We start from the raw sequence: 24,356 nt of genomic DNA on the forward strand, positions 1-24,356 counted from the left end.
CAGGCTATTTCTGAACAACTAAGTAGTGGTGCAGAAATTGTTAATAACTTCTGATAATCTTTTATCAAATAATGAGTGCAAGAAAAAAAATAAGTATCATGACAACATCAGTCTCTTTGGATCACAAGAGAGCTATAACCTTTACTACAGAGGCAAATTTATAAGGCCATCTGAAAATAATTTCTTAATTTCAGGTTCCAGATCTTCAACATCAACATTTATCTCAAAATCATATCAGGTACCAGAACTTCAACATCTATATTTGTCTCAAAATCATATCAGGCATCAGAACTTCAACATCTATATTTATCTCAATATCATACTGATTACTTATCTTTTTGTCTCCTTATGACAAGTGTAAAAATCATATCAGGTACCAGAACTTCAACATCTACATCTATCTCAAAATCATATCAGGTACCAGAACTTCAACATCTACATGTATCTCAATATCATACTCATCACTTATCTTTTTGTCTCTTTATGACCAGTATAAAAATCATATCAGGTACCAGAACTACAACATCTACATTTATCTAAAAATCATCACTTTGAGGTAAAAAGAAATGGTAACTTCTTTGTTGGTTTTCATGAAAAATTGACCTGGGAACCAAATAATTGACTTTGAATGGCCTAAGAAGAATTTAAAATAGACTAACTAAAACAGTGGGATTGTTGAACTCAGCCCTCAGTCTCTCCAAGCTCACATATAGTAGATTTAGTGACTCATCTACTGTCAGTCTAATTTTAATAATTTCAAATATAAAGGTGCATTTTAAAATGTGTTTTGTTGGTGCATAAGAGTCCTTAAACTATGTATATTTCTCACATATGAAACTTTAGAAGCATCTATATTCTTTTTAATAACGTCTTCTATGATACTGCATTTCTCTCCAGGGAGTCTACAGCTGCTAACTTGACATCCATCTAGGATTTCTCCCATTGGAATATCAGAACATTGTCTTGCTTCAGACAGATACCAATATGAATACCTAAGTAATTTAATTTGGGTATGGTCATCTACAAGCCTAAACAGCAGATGATCGAATTAGCAACGAGAGACAATTTTCCGCATGCTAATATGATATGTGGGGTAAGATGTTCAATGGTGTGAAGTTAGTCACCTTCATATAAGTCAACAAGTGAATGTTCTCATTACAGAAATATCATGGTTGTAATGGAAACTTCAAACAGTCCAATGATGGGAAATATCATTCAGAAAGGGCAGCACAGCTTTGTAGATATTTCAGCATTTATAGAGCCATTAGAAACACCAGCTAGCATGTTACAGTGGATCTTCCAGATTTGAAGAAGAGGAACACTGCTTTAATGCAGATGAAAATCAGGTCTAGCTCTACCATCGGCTGATTTTTTTTACCTGTTTAGACGATCTAGACATAAAGATATTCTAAAGGTTACATCCAAAATACTTTTACTAGTCAGATCTTCTGAAAGCCACTATTGGACAGGCCTCCTGTATATAATATCTTGCTTCTTATTCAAATATTCTGAAAGCTGCAATAAGACTGACCCCCAATATTCTGGCCTTTATCTTCTGAAAGCCACTATAGAACCCCAAATACTCAGCTACTTATTTATCTTTACTCTGTGATCATCGAACCTAACACTCTCATAAATGACAACCATTTCATCTTGTAAAGGAAAAAACTAAAGTAATTATTTCAATCTGTTTTTAAAGACTAGAGTTTCACGAAAGGATGTGAAATCCTAATCGTTCCTGTGTCTTTCTTTAAGATAATAATCACAATGAACAGGCTTGATTTAAATCTGATACCATGAATTAAGTTTTGTTACAAAGTCTTCTTGAACTTCGCCTAGACAATTTACACAACACTTACTTCAATATTTTAATCCTGCATCATAATTTGTGTTTGGAATTTTTAAGTACATGTTAAATGGCTGCCCTTTTACGTAATGACTATAATCTGGTGAGAAAAGGTGATCAAATTCTCCTTTCTACAAATAAATTTACCATTTTTTCTGTAATCTCCAGTTTATTATCATCAAACTAACATTCTTAATGCTTCATATGCAAATAATATTAATTCAAAATTATACTGTTGAAAGCTTTTAAATATGGGTGGCCACGCTCTTAATTCAATACTTTTGAACAGATTAGAATAGCTAATATACCAATCTTCAACAAAGCCTCAACATAGCCACCATTAAGATAATATTCCTGTTTAAAAATATTCTACATAAATAGACAAAAATCTTAATATAAAAGTATTCCACGAACTTTAAGAATAAATAACTCTAATTTCCCACTCTTCATCTGTTAACTGTAACTCACAAATCAGTTGAAAAAAGGGGCCTTAAAATGTTTTTTTTCTGAGAGAAACTAACTATTGTTTATGTACTCATTTTCAAAGTGTAATAATTTTTCTACTTTTGTGGAGCACAGAATAGTGCAAAAAATAGTACCCATGAAATTGATTTTTAAAACTGTCATGTTTTCAAACCGTGAAAATTGATACAGTATTTCATAAGTTATAAGTCTACTTTGAAATTCACTGCTGTGTTGAACCAAACACATGACTATAAACCAAGTCACAGATGATATGTACCAGATAAATACTTAAATCTTAAATGTACTTAAACTAACCCATTAATATCTAATTTATTCAATCTATATATTTCAACATAGTGCACAATACTATTATTTAATAAATTCTAATTTTTATGCATTCTTCTAAAGATCAAACAAAAATCAAATCTATATCTCCAAAGCTCAATTCAAATAAATTAAATGCTATGCTAGATACATCATATGACCCATCATCAACAGTTCTAGAAGGTGACTTTATTCTATATAAAGTATAAAATTAGCAGTATTTTTGTGATTGTGGTCTAATTGTTGGAAAATGGAATCAAACTGTAAAATGATCAATCCTGATTTAGCAATGGCATGAAATAGTTTTTAATATCAACAAATGTCCATACGAAAAAGCCTTAACCCTATGTTAATCTCTTTTCTCACAATTGTCTTGCATTAGACATACTTATTCAAATGTTATGTTTCCAAACCGTTCCTTGTTCATCATTCCAAAAGCATGTTTAGACAGTAAAAAAATATGAGTGAACACGTTTAGCAACAAACTTACTATTAATTTAGAACATAATATTTCAAGACCTGAAAAGACATTGATTTTAAACCGACTCTTTTTTATATGAAATTAATGGTTTGAACAGTTCAACTTATGGCCTTTACTTATAAAACATCAGGATAGAATCTTTAGTGGGATCCAAATCAATACTAACTTTGTTACGTAGGAATTAATATTTGTGTTATCAGATTCACTCTGATCTAAGAATAGTTGTTGACTTTTTATTTTACCACAGCCGAAAGTCAAGAGATGAAAAGAACACACAAAAAAATACTACAACAAGTGTCTGAGTGACAGGTGCTTGCCGTAAAAAGACTAAAAAGCCGATTAACGTAAATCATTAGCTTATTTGACCAAGAGGCATTCCATCATGATCAATAGAAGTTTGCATGCCAAGAATCATTATATCCTGTACATCCACAGAAACATCTAGTCAATGAATTATATTGTTATCTTCTATAAAAACAACAACCCAAAGAAAAACATCCAGTACATCTATGGAACTATCAATGAGTAATATCCTTATCAATGATAAAAACAACCAAAAACATTAATCTACTGGATACAGGTTAGAAACATCCATGGCAATTAGGACTTGTACTAAACCATGCTTTATACATTACGCAATTTATCAAAGACAATTCCTGTCATATCAGTGCAGAAAAATGTGTAAACTGTACACCTGTAAATACTTGGAAAAAATATTCAATTTCAAAAAAAGGAAATTATAATGTAAAGGTTTCATTGACTATGAGAGAGTGAAAAATTTGGTTTTATTAAAATGGTCATTAACAACTAATGATGTATTTTTTTCCATTACTTGATAAACTAAGCAGTAAGTACAGAACTAAGACTAGAAAATGGCAACCTGCATACTAAAATTTATTACAAAAGAGATGATTCTGATTTTCCTATTGTTAATTTCCCATTCCTAGCTGGTGATATTCTGAAGCACCCTCCTATGGTATTTATACTTCACAAGTGGTCCTTTTTGGTGCATTTGTTACGTTTCCATATCCATTCAATTTTCTATACATGTTTACATCCCAAACAATCATATGCATATCTATGCATATTTACATCCCAAACAATCAGATGTTTTTCCCATAAAAATGTACAGTTATAAGTTATCAAATTGACACTATACTGACACAGGAAAAGACAAAGTGATTGAAATATAATGCCAGACTTAATAGTTTTAACCGAAATTTAACAGTGAGGTAAGGAGTGGGAGGACTTTGTAGAAATATAAGTTAAATATGTACTTAACAGAGACAACTTTCCACATACTGTTTCAAAAAGACATCATTACAGGATAACAAAAGGAAACATCACAGACCAAGACAATGATATAATAATTGGGGCAACTCCCCTGGTCGGGGATACAAGACATTGTCTCTAAGAACAACAACACTAATGACATGGTCCTTCAACAATTATCTTCATTAAATAATAACTCAGTTAAAATGAACCAATTCAAACCTCTATAGGCAAGGAAACAGGAGCTTACTGCAACACCTTGGACAGGAAAGTAAAATATGGACCATTCAAAACTTCTATAGGCCAGGAAACAGGGGCTTACCTAGGCAAAGAAAGTATTATAACAATTGAATAAAGTCTGGTCAGGCTAAGATGAGTACTTCAGATTCCACCCAACTAACAATGATTCTAAGCCACTCTTGTCTCTGTAAAAAATTTAGCCTTTCAAAGACAAAAGTCACTATGTAGTCTAATTGGAGACAAGGGAAGTCAAAAGCAGCTAGTTACTTAATATAATTAGGAGTAAAATACCAATTTATCAAAGTTGTCAAAAAACTTGAAGATTTGACTAGTCAGTGACTAACTACTCTGGTACATGCACACAAGATATTCTTTGAATCGTAAGATCCTCGTATTATTATTTGTTTTAGTTGAACCACAGATTGGATGTCCATCATTTACAAGTGGTTTGCTATATATGAAGTATCAGATGAAACAGATATGAATTAAAGAAAAGAAGATTTGTACAGCAAGTCCAATCACCAAATTGAAGTATTCATTAGATCCAATAGAAATGATATTTCACAAAAAAGAAAGATGATAAAGTAGGTCAATCTGCTTCCTTTCTTTGAAGGAATTTAAGACAATTTTCTGAAATTAGGTGTTACAGGGCCACCACAAACATCAGCAACTCTCACTTATTTTTAAATATAAAAAAACCATAAATATGATGTCACATCTAATTGTCTGCTTTTCACAACCTAATATATGTATCACAGGCATATATATAAAACAGATATAGCATATCAAGTAGATTGCCTACCTACCAGCGGGAGTTCAATGATGTGTAAAGATTACAAGTAGGAAGTTTTAGCTTGGAACTCTCTGGTAGATCACCTACCTACCAGTGGGAGTTCAATGATGTAAGTATGAATGTCACAAGGAGGTAGTAATAACTTGGAACCCTTTAGACCCTGTGGTAGATCGCCTACCTACCAATGGGAATTCAATGATGTAAGTCTATGAATGTTACAAGGGGGTAGTAATAACTTGGAACCCTTTAGACCCTCTAGTATATTGCCTACCTACCAGTGGGAGTTCAATAGTGTAAGTCTATGATGGTTACAATGAGGTTGGTATTGCTTGGAACCTTCTAGACCCTCTAGCAGATTGCCTACCTACCAGTGAGAGTTCAATTTTTATGAAGGTTACAAGGAGGTACATGAAGTTACAGCCTGGAAACTTCTAGACCCTCTGGTAGATTGTTTGCCTACCGTCAATAGTGTTACTCTATGAAGGTTATAAGGAGGTAGTCTAAGCTAACAAGGCACTTGTCTGATTGTCTCACCATAACAAGAAGTTTTCCACAAACAATTCAAGTAATTGTCTATGATAAGTACAAAACAGTGAGCCTACAATTCACAACTTCCTCTCTATACTAAGTGTCTACTCGACAAAATAAGTTAATTGATTTCCATCTCGTATCATAATCAAATCTTACATCTTCAATTTTTTCTTGGCTAAAAATACATAACAGAGAAATAAAACTGCATGGATCTTCCCATTCCACAGAGATTATTCTATCACCAAGTCTATAACATTTCCTATAAATAATCGTTAAAGTCCAATTTATTTAAATTTTAATCTTAACAATGCAGAAAATATGGATTAAGTTGAAGTTTTAATCAAAATCAAGATAATCTTAATCTTAGATGTACTTAAAGACATGATAAAGATGGGAAGGAAAATCTGAAAACATCACTAAGTCTTAGACCAATGCAAATACTTGATAAACACATAATAAATCTGGAACTATTCTCATCCTAAATTTTAAGTCAGGTCTGTAGAAAAATAAAGGCCAAAGCAAAACAAACATAGGAAGACAAACCTATAACAGTTTTCATCACTGAGTCAAATTTGTTGAAAAATATCAAGTCTTAGGCCAATGCAAATACTTGATAAACACATAAACACATGATAAATCTGGAACTATTCTCATCCTAAATTTTAAGTCAGGTTGAAGAAAAATAAAACCTAGTCTAAGACCAAAGCAAATACTATAACACATGATGAGCATTGAAAGGAAAATCAGGTCTGTCACCAACAACTGATAATCTAAGGTTAACACAAAGCAAAATGTGTTTCTTGTCAGTCTTCAACAAAACCATGTTTTTGTGTACATGCAGAATAATAATTTTTTTTACCAACAAATCCTATTATTACATGAAGCAATAAATAGTTTGGAAATTCCCACAAAGAAAGCCTACAACATCAAATGACAATGAAGTGCTAAACTTCACAGTAAAATCAATGAGGATCTAAGAGAGAGGAAGGAAATACAAGACTGATATGGGCTTCAAATAACTCTGTTAAACCAATCTTCTTGTATCAGATATCATTGGAACTTATGCAAGATCTGTCTAGCTGTAAAAGTATCTGAACAAATTCTCATGGCTAAAGTAATAATGCTGAACCATAAAATTTGGTCCAGTCTTTAACAGAAGGTCCAATCTTTGAAGTTAATTGTCTAAAATGGCTTTGAGCTTTATTTAGACTCTCTTTTCTCTAACTGACATAGCATGTTTGTATTTCATTATCTATGAATTATTTTTAATTGGATTTGCTTTAAAATAGAAAGTTAAGTGACTGAAGGAAACCAGAAACAGGAAAGTCATGCAGATTTGTTTAGGTATCTAATGTGTCATGAAGTAGGCTGCAAATAGTAGGGGAGGTTTCTAAAAACAGATGTTATTTAAAATTAACTTACCTGGACTAGATAGACCCTGTTGGAAAGGTCAAGGCCATGGAATGTGTAGTTCTGGTGAGAGGTTTCGTTCTGCAAGGCCTGGTTTGGGAGTCCTGATGGGTACCACTTTACCTGGTACATATCTACCTCCTCCTTGACATGAGACGCCAAATCCCATGCTACAACAACCACTCCTGACTTATGCTTCATTACAACATGGAGGTTGTCAATAACAGCAAGACTGTATTCGGTACGTACTCGGATTGAGTCAAACTGGGCTTTCTGATTACTGGCACTTGAAACACCATTCAGGGAGTAAATAGTGATGTTGTAGTCGGTACTTGACAGAAGACCAGAGAGGGTGATACTGGAATAGAAAAAAAAGCTTTTATACCAATCCTGTATCTTAATTTTCTGATTACATAAGCAAACCCATACAGAAATACAACTCAGTGTTCTCAACATAAATATGACATAGTACAATGATCATATCTCAATAGGTTTTTCTACAAAGCACATTTTGTCTTAAATTAATTTCTGATAGCACAGTTCTAAAACTTTGTAGCACTGCAAAGCACAGTACTTCACTGGCTTTGAGAAAATATAATTAGACACAGAGGGGCTATAAATGACAAATGGTGCTTTCCTAACCAGTCTAACTTGGTTTTTCTATCTTTATTTTAGATCTAAGTAATTGTGTATAAGATTGGTAGTCACTTACAAAATTCGTGCAAAATTAAAAAGTTACAATTAACTTCTGAAGATGATATGAGATTAACTGCTTCATTAAGTGAAGTGAGTTTTCACAAATTTTGTCAAGTATCTTTTACACCATTATAAGTCTAACAGTGCATAAATGTACACATTACTTGACATTAGGGAACAATTGGGTCACTATAAACTGGAGTGACTGTTGAAAAACAATTTACTGTACCCTTAGATCACTACTTGTAGACACCAGTGTACTTGGCTAATGATGGAGGAATTACATAAATTTATGAGAACAATATTCCCTCAGTAAATATACTACTTGAGTATAATCTTCTATAAATTCTGCTACCATAAAGAGATTATTCTTCTTCGTTTTTGATATATGATAAAATTCTACCAAATATTGAATAAAAAATTCTACCAAATAATTTCAAGTTTCCCTTTTATCAGCCCAGACCATACACCCTTGTAAGTCTGTCCCCTATAATGACAGTCATATCTAATGGTAGAGGGCAAAAAACTAATTTTACAATATTCAAATTTCAATTAAATCCAATCACATTTTTTGTTGAAAAGATTGATTTTGGTCGTTAGACATGAAGCCGTATGATTTATGTGATGTCTCGATGTCAATATATGGCTTAGAGTCTGAACATTATATGGAATTCCATGAATCATTTGCTGTTTTTTTTTTCCTTTCTCTAGTAATTGATGTGCTTCTTGCGATATGAAGTCTTTTTAAAGCCGTGAAATTAATGCAAGCCTGTTCTCAAATTTTGTCTCCCTTAAAATTAAAAAAAACGATAACAGAAGTCTATTTGTTTGTTTAAAGCTCTTGGGAAGTCACGAGACTGTAAAATTACAATATCATCGATTTTTTTTCCACTTCAATTGGTAAGTGTATTTAATTGATAGGTAAATATATAACAACTGCTTTCATCAAAATTTTATAAAAAAAAAAAAAAAAGAAAAAAATTGACATATTTTCTTCTGTGTCCCCACCATCACATCAAACAATCTTAGATATACACTTAGAGAGTGTTACATATCAATTTTGTTTACAAGGAGTTAAATTTCTTTACTTTCGTCACAGACATCCCTACAGTTAAAGCAGTATTTTTTCTGTTTTTATTATGATACCAACCGGGTATTTTTAATTTCTACACCTCGTCCAGGGAGAACATATTTATTATGGTACCAACCTGGTATTTTTTATTTCTATATTTTGTCCAGGGAGAACACATTTATCATTGTACCAACCAGGTATATTTCATTTTTACATCTCGTCCAGGGAGAACATATTAATTATGGTACCAACCTGGTATTTTTTACTTCTACATCTCGTCCAATGAGAACATATTTATCATTGTACCAACCAGGTATTTTTCATTTTTACATCTCGTCCAGGGAGAACATATTAATTATGGTACCAACCTGGTATTTTTAATTTTTACATGTCGTACAGGGAGAACATATATATTATGGTACCAACCTGGTATTTTTAATTTCTACGTCACGTCCAGGGAGAACATTTGCATCACAGTTAAAGCATATGATTCGATAAGAGACGTCTGTACGACCTCCAGTGTACGCTGGGGGACTCCATACCAACGTCACTTTGTTGTTAGTCTTGGCTGTAAACCTCAGGTTTGTAGGGGCTGATGGTGGCTCTGTAATATAAAACAAGTCAACAGTCAAGTCTTAGATGGCTCTATAAAATTAACAAGTATACAGTTTACCCCTCTTTTGACAAGGTTTAGTCATAATTATCTTGGTTTCAGGCATTTGTCTCCTTTCATATTAATTTTGTAAATCAATGGGAGTGAAAGAAATTGTTATTTGTGATATGAATGAGCAATATTTGGATAACAAGAGTATTTTGCTGACCTACAAGGTGGATAAGGCAGTCTTTTTTCTGCTTTAAAATAACTCTTATAATGCAATTGACTATCATCTTTTAACCTGTATACAAATGTAGTTAGTCCAGGACAGATTTTTTTCCTATATCATATGGTCTGAAATTGTATTAAGTCAGATCATGAAAGAGTAATCAAGGGAACCAAGGTTATAGCGGTAATCAAAAGAATGTAATCCAGGGACAAAGACCAGACATGGAAAATAGACATACACAACAAAGAACATAAAGTAACTAAAATCATACATAAAAAGTAACAAAAGCAAATGAGCAACTCGGACTCCACTAAAAACTGGGAGCATGGACCAGGTGCACCAGTAGGGTAAGCTCCTCTGCTTTTCTAGAAACACCCGCCGAGTTGTTCATAAAAAGTCAAGTCCGAGGTAGACAAACGAGGAAAGGAAAACTATGACCCGTTGAATGAATCAGTTTTCATGGTGCATATGGATACACCATAACGATCCAAGAGTTCATGATGACGACCATAAAACTTCTGTAGTGATGACTTCAATCTTGTAGCAACATAACCCTGTTCCAGAAGCCTATTTGTTAGAGTTCTAGCGTGATACAAAAAGTCTGCGTAGTTTCGGCAAGCTCTGGCATAATGTATAAGTTGTGATATGAACACTCCATACACAAGTGCCGAAGGGATGTTGCCACAGATAAAAGGAAAGTTGACAATTCTGAATGAAAAGTCATCACTCTTGTTGTAAAGTTTGGTCAATAGTTTTCCTTTACCATCGATGAAAAAACAGGGAAATCAAACTTCAGTCTTCAATAAAACAAAGGTATCAATAGTTTCTCATACTTGTGTGAGAGTACAAATTTTATGATTCTCAAATAATTATACAACTTTTTAATACCTTTTTAATAACACCTCCACAAATTAAAATTAGAAGCTAAGAATAAATTTATTCAACTTTTGGTAAAAATGAACAAAAAAGCCATAAAAATTTCACAAAAACTAAATTCCCTAATAACTTAATTGCACATGAATCATCACAGGGAGCACTTTCACAAATTCATAACTTCTCGCCTTAAAAGAACAGACGACTTTCTTTTCAATGAGTTAAAGTAAACACCAGTAATTGGTAGCCACAAACGACCCTGCGCCATATTCCTGCAATTAAACACCGAAAATTTATTATAATACCCCTATAATAGAAATTGGATCTTCTCAAGAAAAAATTTAAATGGTTCTAATATTGAAAAGTATCAATTATTTGGAGCTTTGGTCTGATGATTGTCAAATTACAGTTAAGACTGATTCCCTTTGACCTGGTATCAAGTACACAGGTGGTCAGACAACAGCGATTCTGGTCAGTGAACCTTGGTCCAAGTCAATCAATGGGCGCAACGTTAAACTAGCCCCAAACATGCAAAACAAACACGGCAAACTGGTTCAGTTTTTCTTGATCTGTTTTACAGTTTTGTTTAGTGGATTTTTTCCATACAGATTTTACAATGTCCACTCAATAACATTATTTATACCTATTTTTTTTCATCTTTTATAAAATTTGAAACTTGGGATAACTCAGGTCCTCCTTAAGTCATTTATGTTTCAAGCAAGACACTTACAATTCTACACTACAAATGTAAAGCCAAGTGAAAAAAACAGCAGAAGAAATTCAATCACTAACTTAAAACAGGTACTCAATATCAGTCAACCATGTCACAGTGACGACCACTGACCTTAACCTACGATGTGAAGGATGCAAAAAAAATGAGGCCATGATGTTCAAACCAATATTTGAGACATGCACGTACTCCAACAATAAAGCTTCATAAGACAAAAACAAAAGCTTCTATCGGAGAAAAAAACTATAGAAAGATTATATTATTACAAGGAGTGTACCGACCTGTGGACAGGAATCAATTTAGCATGCTATATTCACATAAAAATCAAGAAAACAATTCAAGAATTTAATAAAACTCTGAAGTAGTTTAATAAAACTGAACGATAAGATCAGATTTTGACTTTGATGTGAATCGATCTATAATTTGTACAAGTCGATTTTATGTCAGGTGTCAAGATTTTAAACCAACACGACTTCACAACCAATTTGTCTACGTATTGTTGACAATTCTCTTTTTTTTTAAATAATCTGACGATTTTCTAATCAGATTATGACCTTTTGGATTTGGAATCTTCTATTTTTGGAGATTTTAGACTAAAGAATGAGAAAGCTTTGTCTGGGCTGAGATATCAATATCACTCTTTTTAAAACTTTATGTTAATTAAACCTGAATGCTGAAATCTGAATTCAACATTTAATTCAAAAGCTACTACTATTATTAGGAATTGCACATGTCTCCTGACTGAAAAGTACTGTCATCCCCTATTTAGAATGTGATAAGAACCTATTTGCCATGTTAAATTATACACCCTTTTTGGTGTCATTTATACTGCGTGGACTGCATTGAATGTGTTTGTGTGTGGGTTTTTGAGTTTTGTTAATTCATTGTGTCGAGGTTCTTTTATTTACAGGTTTATTTTTTATGGTTTCTCAATTATTTCTTTTTTACTGTTTAGGTTCCTTTTTGAGAAGCAAGTAATACATCTTTAAGAAATATATAAACTCTGGACAGATAATGGTTGAGATATTTAACAGACTTGGTAAACTTACGAGTACACTTCATATCTCTGGGATCATTAGAGCTTCTATAGTAACCCTTGTCACATGTACACTCCACAGACTGTGGTACATTGGTATAGCTGTGCTCTGGACATCTGTAGCACTTCTGATTACCAAGCTGTATTTTGTAGTAACCTACTTTGCATGCTGTAATAAAAGAGAGATTTAGATATCTGATGTAAAAATGCAAGCAACAAATGTATGGCTATTTAATGATAATTGTGGCTACTGCAGTGCTATGGCAGGTGAACAAGGAGCTGTAGTACCCACTTCACTAAGCCAATATAACCACTTTACTCTTGGCTGCCCTTATTCCTGTTTCCCCTCAATGTCTCTTCAATACATACACCTTACTCCCAGTTACTAGCCTCTTAACTCATATGTCTTTCCCATTCCAAATTCTGGACATTATCTTCTATTTATTAACTAATTCTGTATGTTTATGAACATATTTTGTATTAATCAGGTACCATCAAAATACTCCTTTATTAATTTATGTTGAGTTATCTACCCTTACCAACTAAACTGTAATTCCCTTCCCTTTTCATCCCTTATCTTACATGTCAAAGTGACTGTCACACCATGCCTTTTATCATGGAAACACAACTTGCACTCTTTATAATCTGCATATGACAGGCATTTTCTACTAGATTGTCAAATAATAAATCCAACAGTTTCAAACTTAAGCCTTATCTAAATCCTTCCATTTCTCTTAACTATTCATTTCAAAATATATTTCATCCCTATTTAAACAATTGTAGAGGAGAGAATACTTTGCTTGTCTAGGTAACGGCTTGATGGATTGGGTTTGTAGTATTTTAATATAATTTTTTCCATATCTCAATTGTAAGGGAAAGGCATGGAGGATTATTTTGAAGGACTGTCTCATGCAGATATTGTTTGCAATTTTTATTAAATACAATTTTAAGTTTTCAATACCTGTCAAGAAATTTGAAGCCATCAAAACAAGGTCATTAAATAAGGTACACCTTCGTCATCAATACTTGTTTGGTATTCAGACATATCAATACATAGCATGCTACCTAATCAGGCGAAGAAAAAAATATGAATAGTTTCTGCAAAGACGACTATAAAAGAGGCATAGCATCCAAATCTGGATAGGTACAGCAAGAATGACACCTCGCTATGGGATAGTTGTAAAATTTCCCATCTTCAAAAATTTTTGACAAAAGTTTTAGGTATTGCATGCCATACCAAGGAAACTCATAAAGCTCTTGCTGTGCCTGTTGTACCCGCCACTAGACCACTGCACTGTACCTGTTGTGCCAGACACTACACCCCTGTACTGTACCTGTCGTGCCAGGCACTATACCCCTGTACTGTACCTGTCGTGCGAAGCACTATACCCCTATATTGTACCTGTCATACCAAGCACTATACCCCTATATTGTACCTGTCATACCAGGCACTACACCCCTGTACTAGACTGTATAATTTTGTCAGACATCTAATCTTTTTATTTGTAGAGTATCTTTTCATTGTAAAGGTTTGAAGTCCAATAACCACAAAAATAATATCAAAAGTAATGTAAGCTTTATAGCAGCAAAATGAGATCAATTTTCATCAATCATAATGATGGCAGATGCTTCTTACAATGAATATAACTACTGCAACTCATTATGACATTAACCATTTAACATGAGCTCTTGTATGAACATTCCTGAATTAATGGCAGAATTTTTATATTCCATGTAAATTCAACATTTGCTTGTTAAATATTTCATAAAACCTTTGGTTGCACACAAGGCAAAATATTACAATTTTCACTCATCATGCAACATAAAATTTGTGCGTAAAATGATGAAACTATGACTTTTTAATGGACATTTTTTCCCTTCTCCATTAATTTCTCATAAAAGAAGCAGAAATAAATTGAAGAAATGAGTATGAAAAGTACACATTAATAGCTTATCTTTGAAGTAAACATCACTTCATTTCCTCTGTACAATATTCAATAGAAATGAAAATATTATTTTTTTATTTTGTGGTCTACAGAATTCTACTGAATTTACTTTAAAATTAACACAAATTCTCAATTTACAAATGACTCAATATCTTTAATATCTTTAATAAGAGATAGTATTGTTATTTACTATATGGTTTAACCATATACTCTAAACTGGTTACCATGCTAATACTCTGAAATTAAAGGAACAGTTTCAAATTAACATGGCTTTTTAGAGGGAGTCAATACAAGGTAACTGTTGACACCAGAAGCATATATGTTTTTATACATTCTAACAAGTGAACTATTAACAGGGATTTCTTAATCTGTTACAGAAAACAAAGTGTGAACTCCACTTTTATAAAACAGCACAAATAATGAAATCTGCACTGTTATAAACATGCAATAATGAAATCTCCCTAACATGGAGGTCAAAATATTACAGGTTCTATGAGCTTATTAAGAAATGTACTTCTTCCAGATACACTCCCATCTAATCATATAGTCACTTCAGCTGTAAAAACCACACACTCTGGGAACTATGAAATAAAAACAGAAAATATTTGTCACCTTTTCCTTAAAGGTTAACATAACATTCAAGTAGCAATGACTGAGCCCATGTTGACCAATGAAGCATTAGAACATCTGAGGAAGGTTCGTACTACAGAAACATTGTTACATTATGATGCCGTCATCATAATCCTATCATGCCTCCCTCTCATTCAGTTCATCTTTGATCTAAAGTGCTAATCGTAGCCTCATTACAGCTAAAACCGTTCACCTGAGTCAGGTTAAAGTAGCTTTGATCTAGCCATTCTGAACGACTTTAGATGTTGACAACACTAATTCAACTGCGAAAAACTTCATAAAAAAGATACATTATATGTTAATTCACATTTGGATTTTTCACTTGAGAGATTTGATTTGGATGATAAAAGAGAAATTTCAAGGTAATATAGTGCAGAATGTTTGATTCTACGATTATTTATTCAGTAAAATCGTATTAATATTACATTTTCTTCCATATGAGAAAGAAGAAGCAGTACTCATAACACTTCATTATACCAAGAGGATTATATGATTAGCAACTCCAAGGAACATCAAATCTGAGAAGAAATATATGACAAACCAAAATCTGGTAAAACTTACATAGATACTATAAAAGACCATCAGGAGCCTTACCTATGAATACAAGAACATGTGTCCACTATTCAGAAGGACATTGCCATATGATACTACTGTCAAACATTATCAATTAACAAAAGATTACAGCATTGGTGAATCTCTTCACAAGGGAAATAAAACTTCTTCAACAATCTATCCAGAGACATAAGAGTAGATTGATGCATGAAAAAAAAACAGGCAGAAAACCTGCCATACTTACATTACTCAACCAATGAAACAAAAAACGAAAGAAAGGAAAGAACAAATAAAAGAGGCACAGTGACACAAAATGAAGATTTTTGGTATGATGGACAAGAATGCCCTTGACTCAAACCACCAATCACTGAGCCTGATTTCTTATTACATCTATCACACATATTCAGTTCCTAAGAACCTTAAGCTAGAACTAAAAAAGTCTGAGTGTCATGCAAGGATGTTGTAAGACCAATTAAGATGGAGTCCTGATCCATAAATTAAGCATTAAGAATTCTGTTTGAATCCTAAATTCATTACTTTAAACATTCTTTGCATGTCTGAGACAGCAATCATCTCTACGTTTCATTTCATGGTCCAAAAATCAAGGAATCTCAAGCTTTTTATGAATCAGCTGAATGGTTTCTAGAGACAACTGTGTACTATAATAAAGATAAACAATTATTCAAACAGGAATTTAAGACTTTACTTTGCTAAATAAAACATCAATTCAAATCAGGAAGTCTTTTTTAAGGTTTCCTTCGTGAATTAAACATCTATTTCAAAACAATATTGAGCAAGTGAGAAAACTGGCACGATATATTGTCCACAAAACTGACGAAATACAATATAAACATGCAACAATAGACCAACTACTGGACAAACTCTGGTTATCTCTCCTTATTCTCTCCTTTTGGAATCTTTGCTATAAACACGCAATTTGAGAATAGCTAAATGTAAGAACAGGCAAAAATTGTACTCAAACTTTACTTTAATTTTGATATGATAAATTTCCTCAATAAACATGCAAGTTTCTGGATAGAATGATGGCGGAAAAACCCACTTCACTCTTCAATTATGCAATCCTTTTGATAAGATTTCCCAACCTTTTTTTAATTTATCTAATAAAACCTGGCCCAAGTTACAGTAAAGAGTCTTATCTATGGGCATGGTTTCCTCTATAAACATGCAACTATGACATCATCATTAAAATCTTACAATCTAGCTCCTTAAAACCCACAGAGTATTACTGGTGGAAGGCATAGTATTAGTGAACAAAATGATGAAAATAAATTTTCAAATAGTTATACTCTCCAAAGTATTTTGAATGCTGCTTTTTAAAGCTTAGGGGAGTTCTGTGCCAAAAATGTCTAATGTTTATCAAAGACTGGAATGACATTCTTAGTTTGTTTTAATTTTTTAAATTATAAGGCTCAACATACAACACATTTAAAACAAATAAGTAATGTACCACACATGACCTATATATTCATCATGCTTTTTTCCAGGTGCTAAATCAACTATTCTGAAAATACCTCAAAAACTAATAAAAAAATGTGGTCCAACTGTTACCCATTATTACACTCCCTTCACAGATTTTTAAATCTTATTAAATACTAACTGTACATTGGCCCTTATATAACAAACCCTGCATGCGGAAAAATCATTTTCAACAGGCAAGATTATAAAATCCATTTTGTAACAAAACTGATGTGGATTTAATGTTCCTTGATTATCAAATCTGTTACTTTTACCAGCCTGGTTTAGTTCCTTTTTTTAATAAATAAGTTTTAATTTGATTTTGTTTAAAGAATAACTGCAGGAAGGCTAAATGGTTATCCCTATGCTATGAATGAACTGCAGGAAGGCTAAATGGTTATCCCTATGCTATGAATGAACTGATATTAAATGACAGTTAAATTAATGCCATTTTAAAGCTGCATACGGCTTCTTTATCTAAATCATTTTCTGCAGAAATCCTCACTCCAAAACATAATTATTTATGTGGCTTGATTTATGGCTTCTGTGTTAACAGTGCTGCAGCAATCAGTACATGAACAGTAATCTGCATGTAAATGTATTTGGTAACCAGTTTATATAGATTTCTTACATAAATTACTATATTACGTTAGTTAAATACTGCAGACAAAAAATCATCAGCATATAAATATATGTGTGTGAGTTAACAGTACTGTATATATCTGTGTTCACAGTACTGCAGTCATCAATACATTAACAGGTATATATATTACCAGCACTGCAGCCATCAGTTCATTAAGAGGTATATGTATTAGCAGTACTACAGTCATCAGTGCATTAACAGGTATACGTGTTAACTGTACTGCAGTCATCAGTTCATTTACAGCTGTATGTGTTAACAGTGTTGCAGTCATCAGTTCATTAACAGGTATATGTGTTAACAGTACTGCAGTCATCAGTGCACAATAAGGTATATGTGTTAATAGTACGGCAGTCATCTGTGCATTAACAAGTTCATGTGCTAACACTACTTCAGCCATCATATCATTAACATGTATATGTATTAACAGTACTGTAGTCATCAGTTCATTAACAAGAATATTTGTTTAAAGTACTGCAGTCAACAGTACATTAACAGGTATATGTGTTAACAGTACTGCAATCATATTTGTTAACAGTATTGCAGTTATCAGTTAATTAAGAGATGTTTGTGTTAACAGTACTGTGATCCATTGTTTATTATCCATGTTTACAATAATGCAGTTGATTCTTCAGATGGGGAAGGCCATTTTATGGTTATCAACAAATATTCAAATCTGACAACTCTGGTACCAAAGATGTTGATTAGTATATTAATGATCTGCATCTTTATTTGCTTTCATTTTAGAGTGATTCATTATAATTAAGAAATTGAGCAACATATTCAATAAGTAATCATTTTGTATCTCTATTTCTTAGGAACTGAAGTGTATACAATAGAAACTCTTTCTTTTAACACTGTCTAAATAATAATGATGCTTTCTTTTAGCACAGCCTTTATAGTTCATATCAATCTAAAGCCAATTATGGAACACTTCCAAAACTAAAATAACGATGAAATCATAATCACAGCTATCTAATAGATCACCCATTATAGATTATGCTGCAGGTCTTGTATGGCCAAATATACTCATTATTTTGGTAAAGAAATTACAGGAAAATGTCCATTCTATTAATACAAGATGATAAAGCCATCTTCCGAATATAATAACTTGATCTTTTTCAAGTCATAAAAGACGCTTTTTCCTAATTCCAGGCAGTAACTTCTCCCTTTCTTCACATTTGCATATTTATTAAATATTACATGTAGGTTCTTAAAAATGCGTTGAATTCTGGAATCCAATTTACAAGATAAGGAGAAGGTTCTGACCTAGTGTAGAATCATCATTAGATCCTAACCGATATTATGTAGATATTGTTGTTGAAAAATCAACATTTTATACACTTCCAAAGAACATTTCAATTCCTCATCTATCAAAAAGAGGGCATCAAGTGAAATAATCTAAAAAGTATGTAATACTAATCATTTCTATCTTTCTATGACAGAACATTGCCATGATATAAGCCATTTATTTGTCCCATGCATCCTTTATTATGGCTTTCTAAATGGGACAAAATTCACATTCATTCTGATGGAAAATAGCATAAAATCCAACATTTTGTAGAAAATGAGGAAAAAAAGACTTTTTCCATTTATCTATGTAATGCATTTCAATCTCATCTCTGAACAGCATAAAATTTCAGATAGAATCCCATCCATCCTGTCTGAAAACAGCATAAAACCTCGACAATTTCTACAGAATATTGGCAAAAATCATTTACTGCACTTTATATATGCATTTCCGATTCGACTTCATACAGCAATAAATTTGACTACATGAGTTGAACATCTATCTCAACTGCATTCTCCATAAAACTCATTTAGTAGATAACTGGCAAAAACCTGATTTATTTAAGTAATTCATTTAAAACATGTCACTATAAAGCTGCATAAAACTTGCATCTTAAAGTTTAATGGACAAAATCTTTTTTTATATATTAATTTATTTGTGCAATATATTTTAATTCATACCCAAACATCTATGAAAGCATAAAGCCTTACACGATTCATCACATCACAGACAACGAAATATATCTTATCAACCTTACTAATCACACATATCTGCCTTCAATATACAAAATATCAGTAAATTAAACCAGAAATCATTAAGCTATATATTAATTTGAACTCCATCCCATTAAATAGAGAAATATCATCCATTATTGAGGATAAGACTATATAACCCATACTTTTAACCTTACTACCCCAAACCCATAAAACTGAATCCTGGTGAAATATTACCCATAAAAATAAATAAGGATGTATCTCTGTAATTCATTTAGATTCCGTCACTGTGCACCATAAATGCAACAAATTCTGTGAAATATTAGCAATAAGAGTAAACTGGACTTTATTTATGTATTACGTTGAGAAACACAAAATCATGTCTACTTAACAATCTATATGACTTATTCACAGTTCTGTTTCATATATCAAAAACAGTTTCTTTGGAGAGACACCAAAATCTGCAAAATTTTCCAGTTAACTAACTGTATATTACATTGAAATCGGAAAATATAATTATCTTTATTCACTGTGTGATTTATCATTCTGTGTGAATCGGTAGAAATGTGCAGTACAGAAAAATCTATCAAATTAAATTGATTTTTCGGAGGAAGAAAAAAACTTGTATTGGCAAGAACCAACAAAGTAAATGTACAGATATAATAATTTGTTCTATATAAAGTTGAGGTTTTTTTTTCTTGTTTATAATTACACAATGTAACCAGAATGTGGAAGTTTGAATGTTAAATTCAATCTCAGGAATGATGAGAACCAAACACAGTAGTAAATTGAGGTTACAAAGCTTACAGTAAAGACTGCTGGGTTACCGTCCATGTGAGACCCGGCAGAGTAGTCCAGGACATTAAAAATCCCCATAGTAGTACTGCAGGGTTTAGCAATATTAAGAAAAACATCAAATAAACTATATCATTTTTTATTAAATACTGCATTTTCTGTTCATGAATCTTGTGCTTTTGTTAAAACATCAATTCGGCAAGTTTCATGTGGCCTTAGTCTTACAATGGTCCAAATATATTACTGTTAGATCCCTACAGATGCAAAACTTCTTTCCATCAATAAGTGCCACAGGCAAAAGAAATATGTTGAGAATCCTGAGTGAACACTCTGTGAGTTCTTAAGCCTTTTTTTGAAGATAATTTTATGATATTACTTCAATATGTATTTTATGACAAAATTTCCAACTTTAAGCTGACGAAATATGAAAACTGATCACTGAGTAATAACATACAGGATCTTTTTACTGCATATTTATGGCCAAAGTTAAAAGAAAGGATTCTTTGAAGAAGTAAGATGAGTGAGAATTTATCACAAGACGGGACATAAATTTTGTACCAAAACACACCTTTTTGTACAAAATAAAACATTTTGATTAATGAGTATCCAATTTTTATTCATTTGATAGAAAGAAATTGGAGTCATTTCTAATCTCAGAGAAAACACATCTGTATTTTTATGATATGTAATTATATTCAATCATTTTATATTGTTGTTTTATTACACAATTCTAAAAGGAAAAAACTGTCCATTCTTTAAGTTGAACAGCCGAGAAAGAATTGAGAAAATATTACACCATTTAACAATACAGAACTGAGCCATACTAGAGGTGTACTTTAATGAATAATTGACAATTCTCTATGGAACATTTTGATTCTATAATATTCTTTCTTGTTAAATTTTTCTTTTTTTTTTTCTTCAAAAAGGGGAGACATTTAGGACTAAATCTAACTGTACATTTTTGCTCAATAAATTGACAAAATCTGAGAATTGACAAAAGTCCTTCTATACCACCCTGCTGCTTACATAGATGATTGATAGATTGATTGATGTCTTTCAACTGTCTGTACTCCATCTGTATTTGAGCAAACAGCATGCAGAAATTTCAAACGAAATCTCAGTTTTTGTTCAAATTTTCATCACAATCTTTCAAAAACATAAATAAAAACAAAAGCTCTATTTTGCCATGTGAACATGAAAACAAGAATTCCTGCTATTACGTTAATACCATGTAAACATTCATCACATCAACAGATGATCACCATATTACATAACTCCAAAATAAACAGAAAACATTCATCTGAAATAGTTAAAAGGACATCAGCACCCAAGCAAGATTTCTTGTTTCTTTAACTCAATTATATTCCACCATAAAAACTCTTAGAATTACCACAGAGTCTGATCATCCTAAAGTTATTCTTGTCACCTTACATCAACAGATGTATGTTATACCTCCTGTTTTCAGAATAAATGATGTGCATGGCGGCATCAATGCAAAAATCATTCATTCTGAAATTTTATCATTCCTTCCATGATTATATAATACTCCCATTCACAAGCAATTTTTACAGAAGTACATGTACATGTATGAAAATCTTATCAAGCTCAAATATTGCTGGTACCATCAGGTACTTGGACTAGTTGTTCATAAAAAAAAGGGGGGATACCAGGTCAAACAATCATACATGTATATGCTCTCATAGACTTAGACTGTTCATACAACATGTATAATGTAAATGATATTTGAAGAGTAAAAAGCAGCAATGTGACCCTTCCCATGAATCTCAGAGTAACCATATAAAGTGCAAATCACCAAACTGCATGAATCTCTGAGTATCCATATAAAGTACAAATCACCAAACCGCATAAATCTCAGAGTAACCATAGAAAGTGCAATCACCAAACCACGACCTGATTCGTACTTCCTACATTGTAAAACCCTTTGTACCTCAATCTCATTATATCATCTTTAAACATTAAAACTGTTCAGCTTCAGAACAAGTCTTATTTTAAGCCATATCTTATGACCCACACTTCCTATTTATCTGAAAATTTCCCAAAATATCCTAAAAACTGTAGCAGAAAGTTCACAGCATCACAGCTATAGGCTTCTTTCAAGCTTGAGTTTTTGCTGGCCTTATGTTCTAAGTAAATATTAACATCCTTATTGCTTCTTTGACAAGATTTCTTTGTACTCTGTAAGTGATGATTTTAACAGATTTTGATGATGTGATATAACATTAATGATGCTGAAAATGTACAATGTTACCTAAATCTGTTATCTACATTGACTTCATCACTAAACCATGCACAAGTACATGTATGTACATGTAGTGGACTGATTCTTTGCAATAAAAGCAAATGTACAATGTGAGTTTTTGCACTGTGGTGATTGTTGTATCCTAAAGATGATATAAATGCCTTCCAACCAAATGTGATGCTCTGAATGCTATGATCTTAATACTTTTATTCCATTTCATTTCATTACAGCTGAGTACAACTAAACATAAGGGAGTAGAAATGATAACCATAAATTGTTGAGAAATCTGTGAATGAAAACTGAGAGTTGACTTGATAACAACAGTTGTTACTGATGTTATGTACATGTTATTTGGTAGGTCTACTTGTATAGCCATGTAAAAACAATTAAAAAATGTATTTCCTAAAAATAAAGGCAAGATCAGACAAAGTTTCTCATCATTTCTACATCTCAAACTATCATTACAATTTGTCCATTCATAATTCAGCAGAGAACAGAGATAATTGTTGTCTCTGCCTATTATCTATGACAACAGATGGGGAATGACAATAAAACTCCCCCTACATTTATTCTCATACTTTATCACAAATCTTCACTCTAAATTTGGTCAGGAATAGGACTATCGCTGCCAAAACACTCTATTTTTATTAGTGGGCTTTCTGATTTTTATGATTAGAGCTAGCACTAAATTTAATTATCGCCCCACTACGGAAATACTGGAAGTTGGTTTTGGTCACCCCTGTGACCAAATGAATGTGACTTATCATGGAAAATAAAAACCAAATTTACATGTACAATTGTGATGGCTGGCAGGAATGAAACATTTTGATAGAGTTAGAATTTTTATAACTAGCTTGGAATTCAATCTACTTAATGGAATATCAGAGTATCTAGGAGCTGTGGAAGAGAAAATTGAAGTTTATTGTCACACTGTGGCTTACAAGTAGTGCTCATGTGATGTAATAAACCTTCATGTTAACTTAGGTTGTTTTAAAGTAGTTCCCAAAGACTTCACAGGGGCTTTAAGTGACTTAGCAAGGCTATTGTTTTTATTTCTTACATCTGAAATTAAAGCATTTCTCATTGTAAATGATATCATATAGGATTCTACTAAAATCTGGAGTTCAAAAATTTTATCAAGGTTCATGTACTTAAATAAATTTAATTTTAAAGCTGCATTAAAAATGCCAAAAACTTTCTCGATTTCTCTGATATCAAACTATCAACGCCTATAAACCGAACATTATCTTAGAGATCTTAAATGCAGAAATCTCTATATTCATTTCAGCATGTTTCGCAGATCAAATTTTATGCATCCTTTTTGCTATTTTGAAATGATTTATAATTCTAATTTGAATGAAAGGTTTATTTTACTGTTTTAGATTCCATAAATTCTGTTTATTTCTGATTTCAAGGCTAATCTCTATTCTTGATCATCAATCTTTTTTTCTAAAATGTTG

At 32.3% G+C, this 24,356-nt stretch overlaps 1 protein-coding gene across 6 annotated transcripts in view; it reads right to left on the reverse strand.

Moving 5' to 3' along the window:
* The window catches only part of LOC148602197 (ephrin type-A receptor 4-like), an 87,782-nt gene that overhangs the window by 24,298 nt on the left and 39,128 nt on the right, over positions 1-24,356 (reverse strand). For all 6 annotated transcript variants that reach the window (XM_088555327.1, XM_088555324.1, XM_088555326.1 and 3 more), the window contains 3 exons: positions 12,607-12,762; positions 9,557-9,734; positions 7,375-7,720 (listed from right to left, as the gene is read on the reverse strand). In XM_088555327.1, the coding sequence (XP_088411453.1) occupies positions 7,375-7,720; positions 9,557-9,734; positions 12,607-12,762 (680 nt within the window). The remainder of the gene's footprint in view (positions 1-7,374; positions 7,721-9,556; positions 9,735-12,606; positions 12,763-24,356) is intronic.

Source organism: Perna viridis, chromosome 12, assembly GCF_037379345.1.
Source record: "Perna viridis isolate PV_CMFRI_1.1 ecotype Kerala chromosome 12, ASM3737934v1, whole genome shotgun sequence".
In the NCBI taxonomy this organism is placed as follows: Eukaryota; Metazoa; Mollusca; class Bivalvia; order Mytilida; family Mytilidae; genus Perna; species Perna viridis.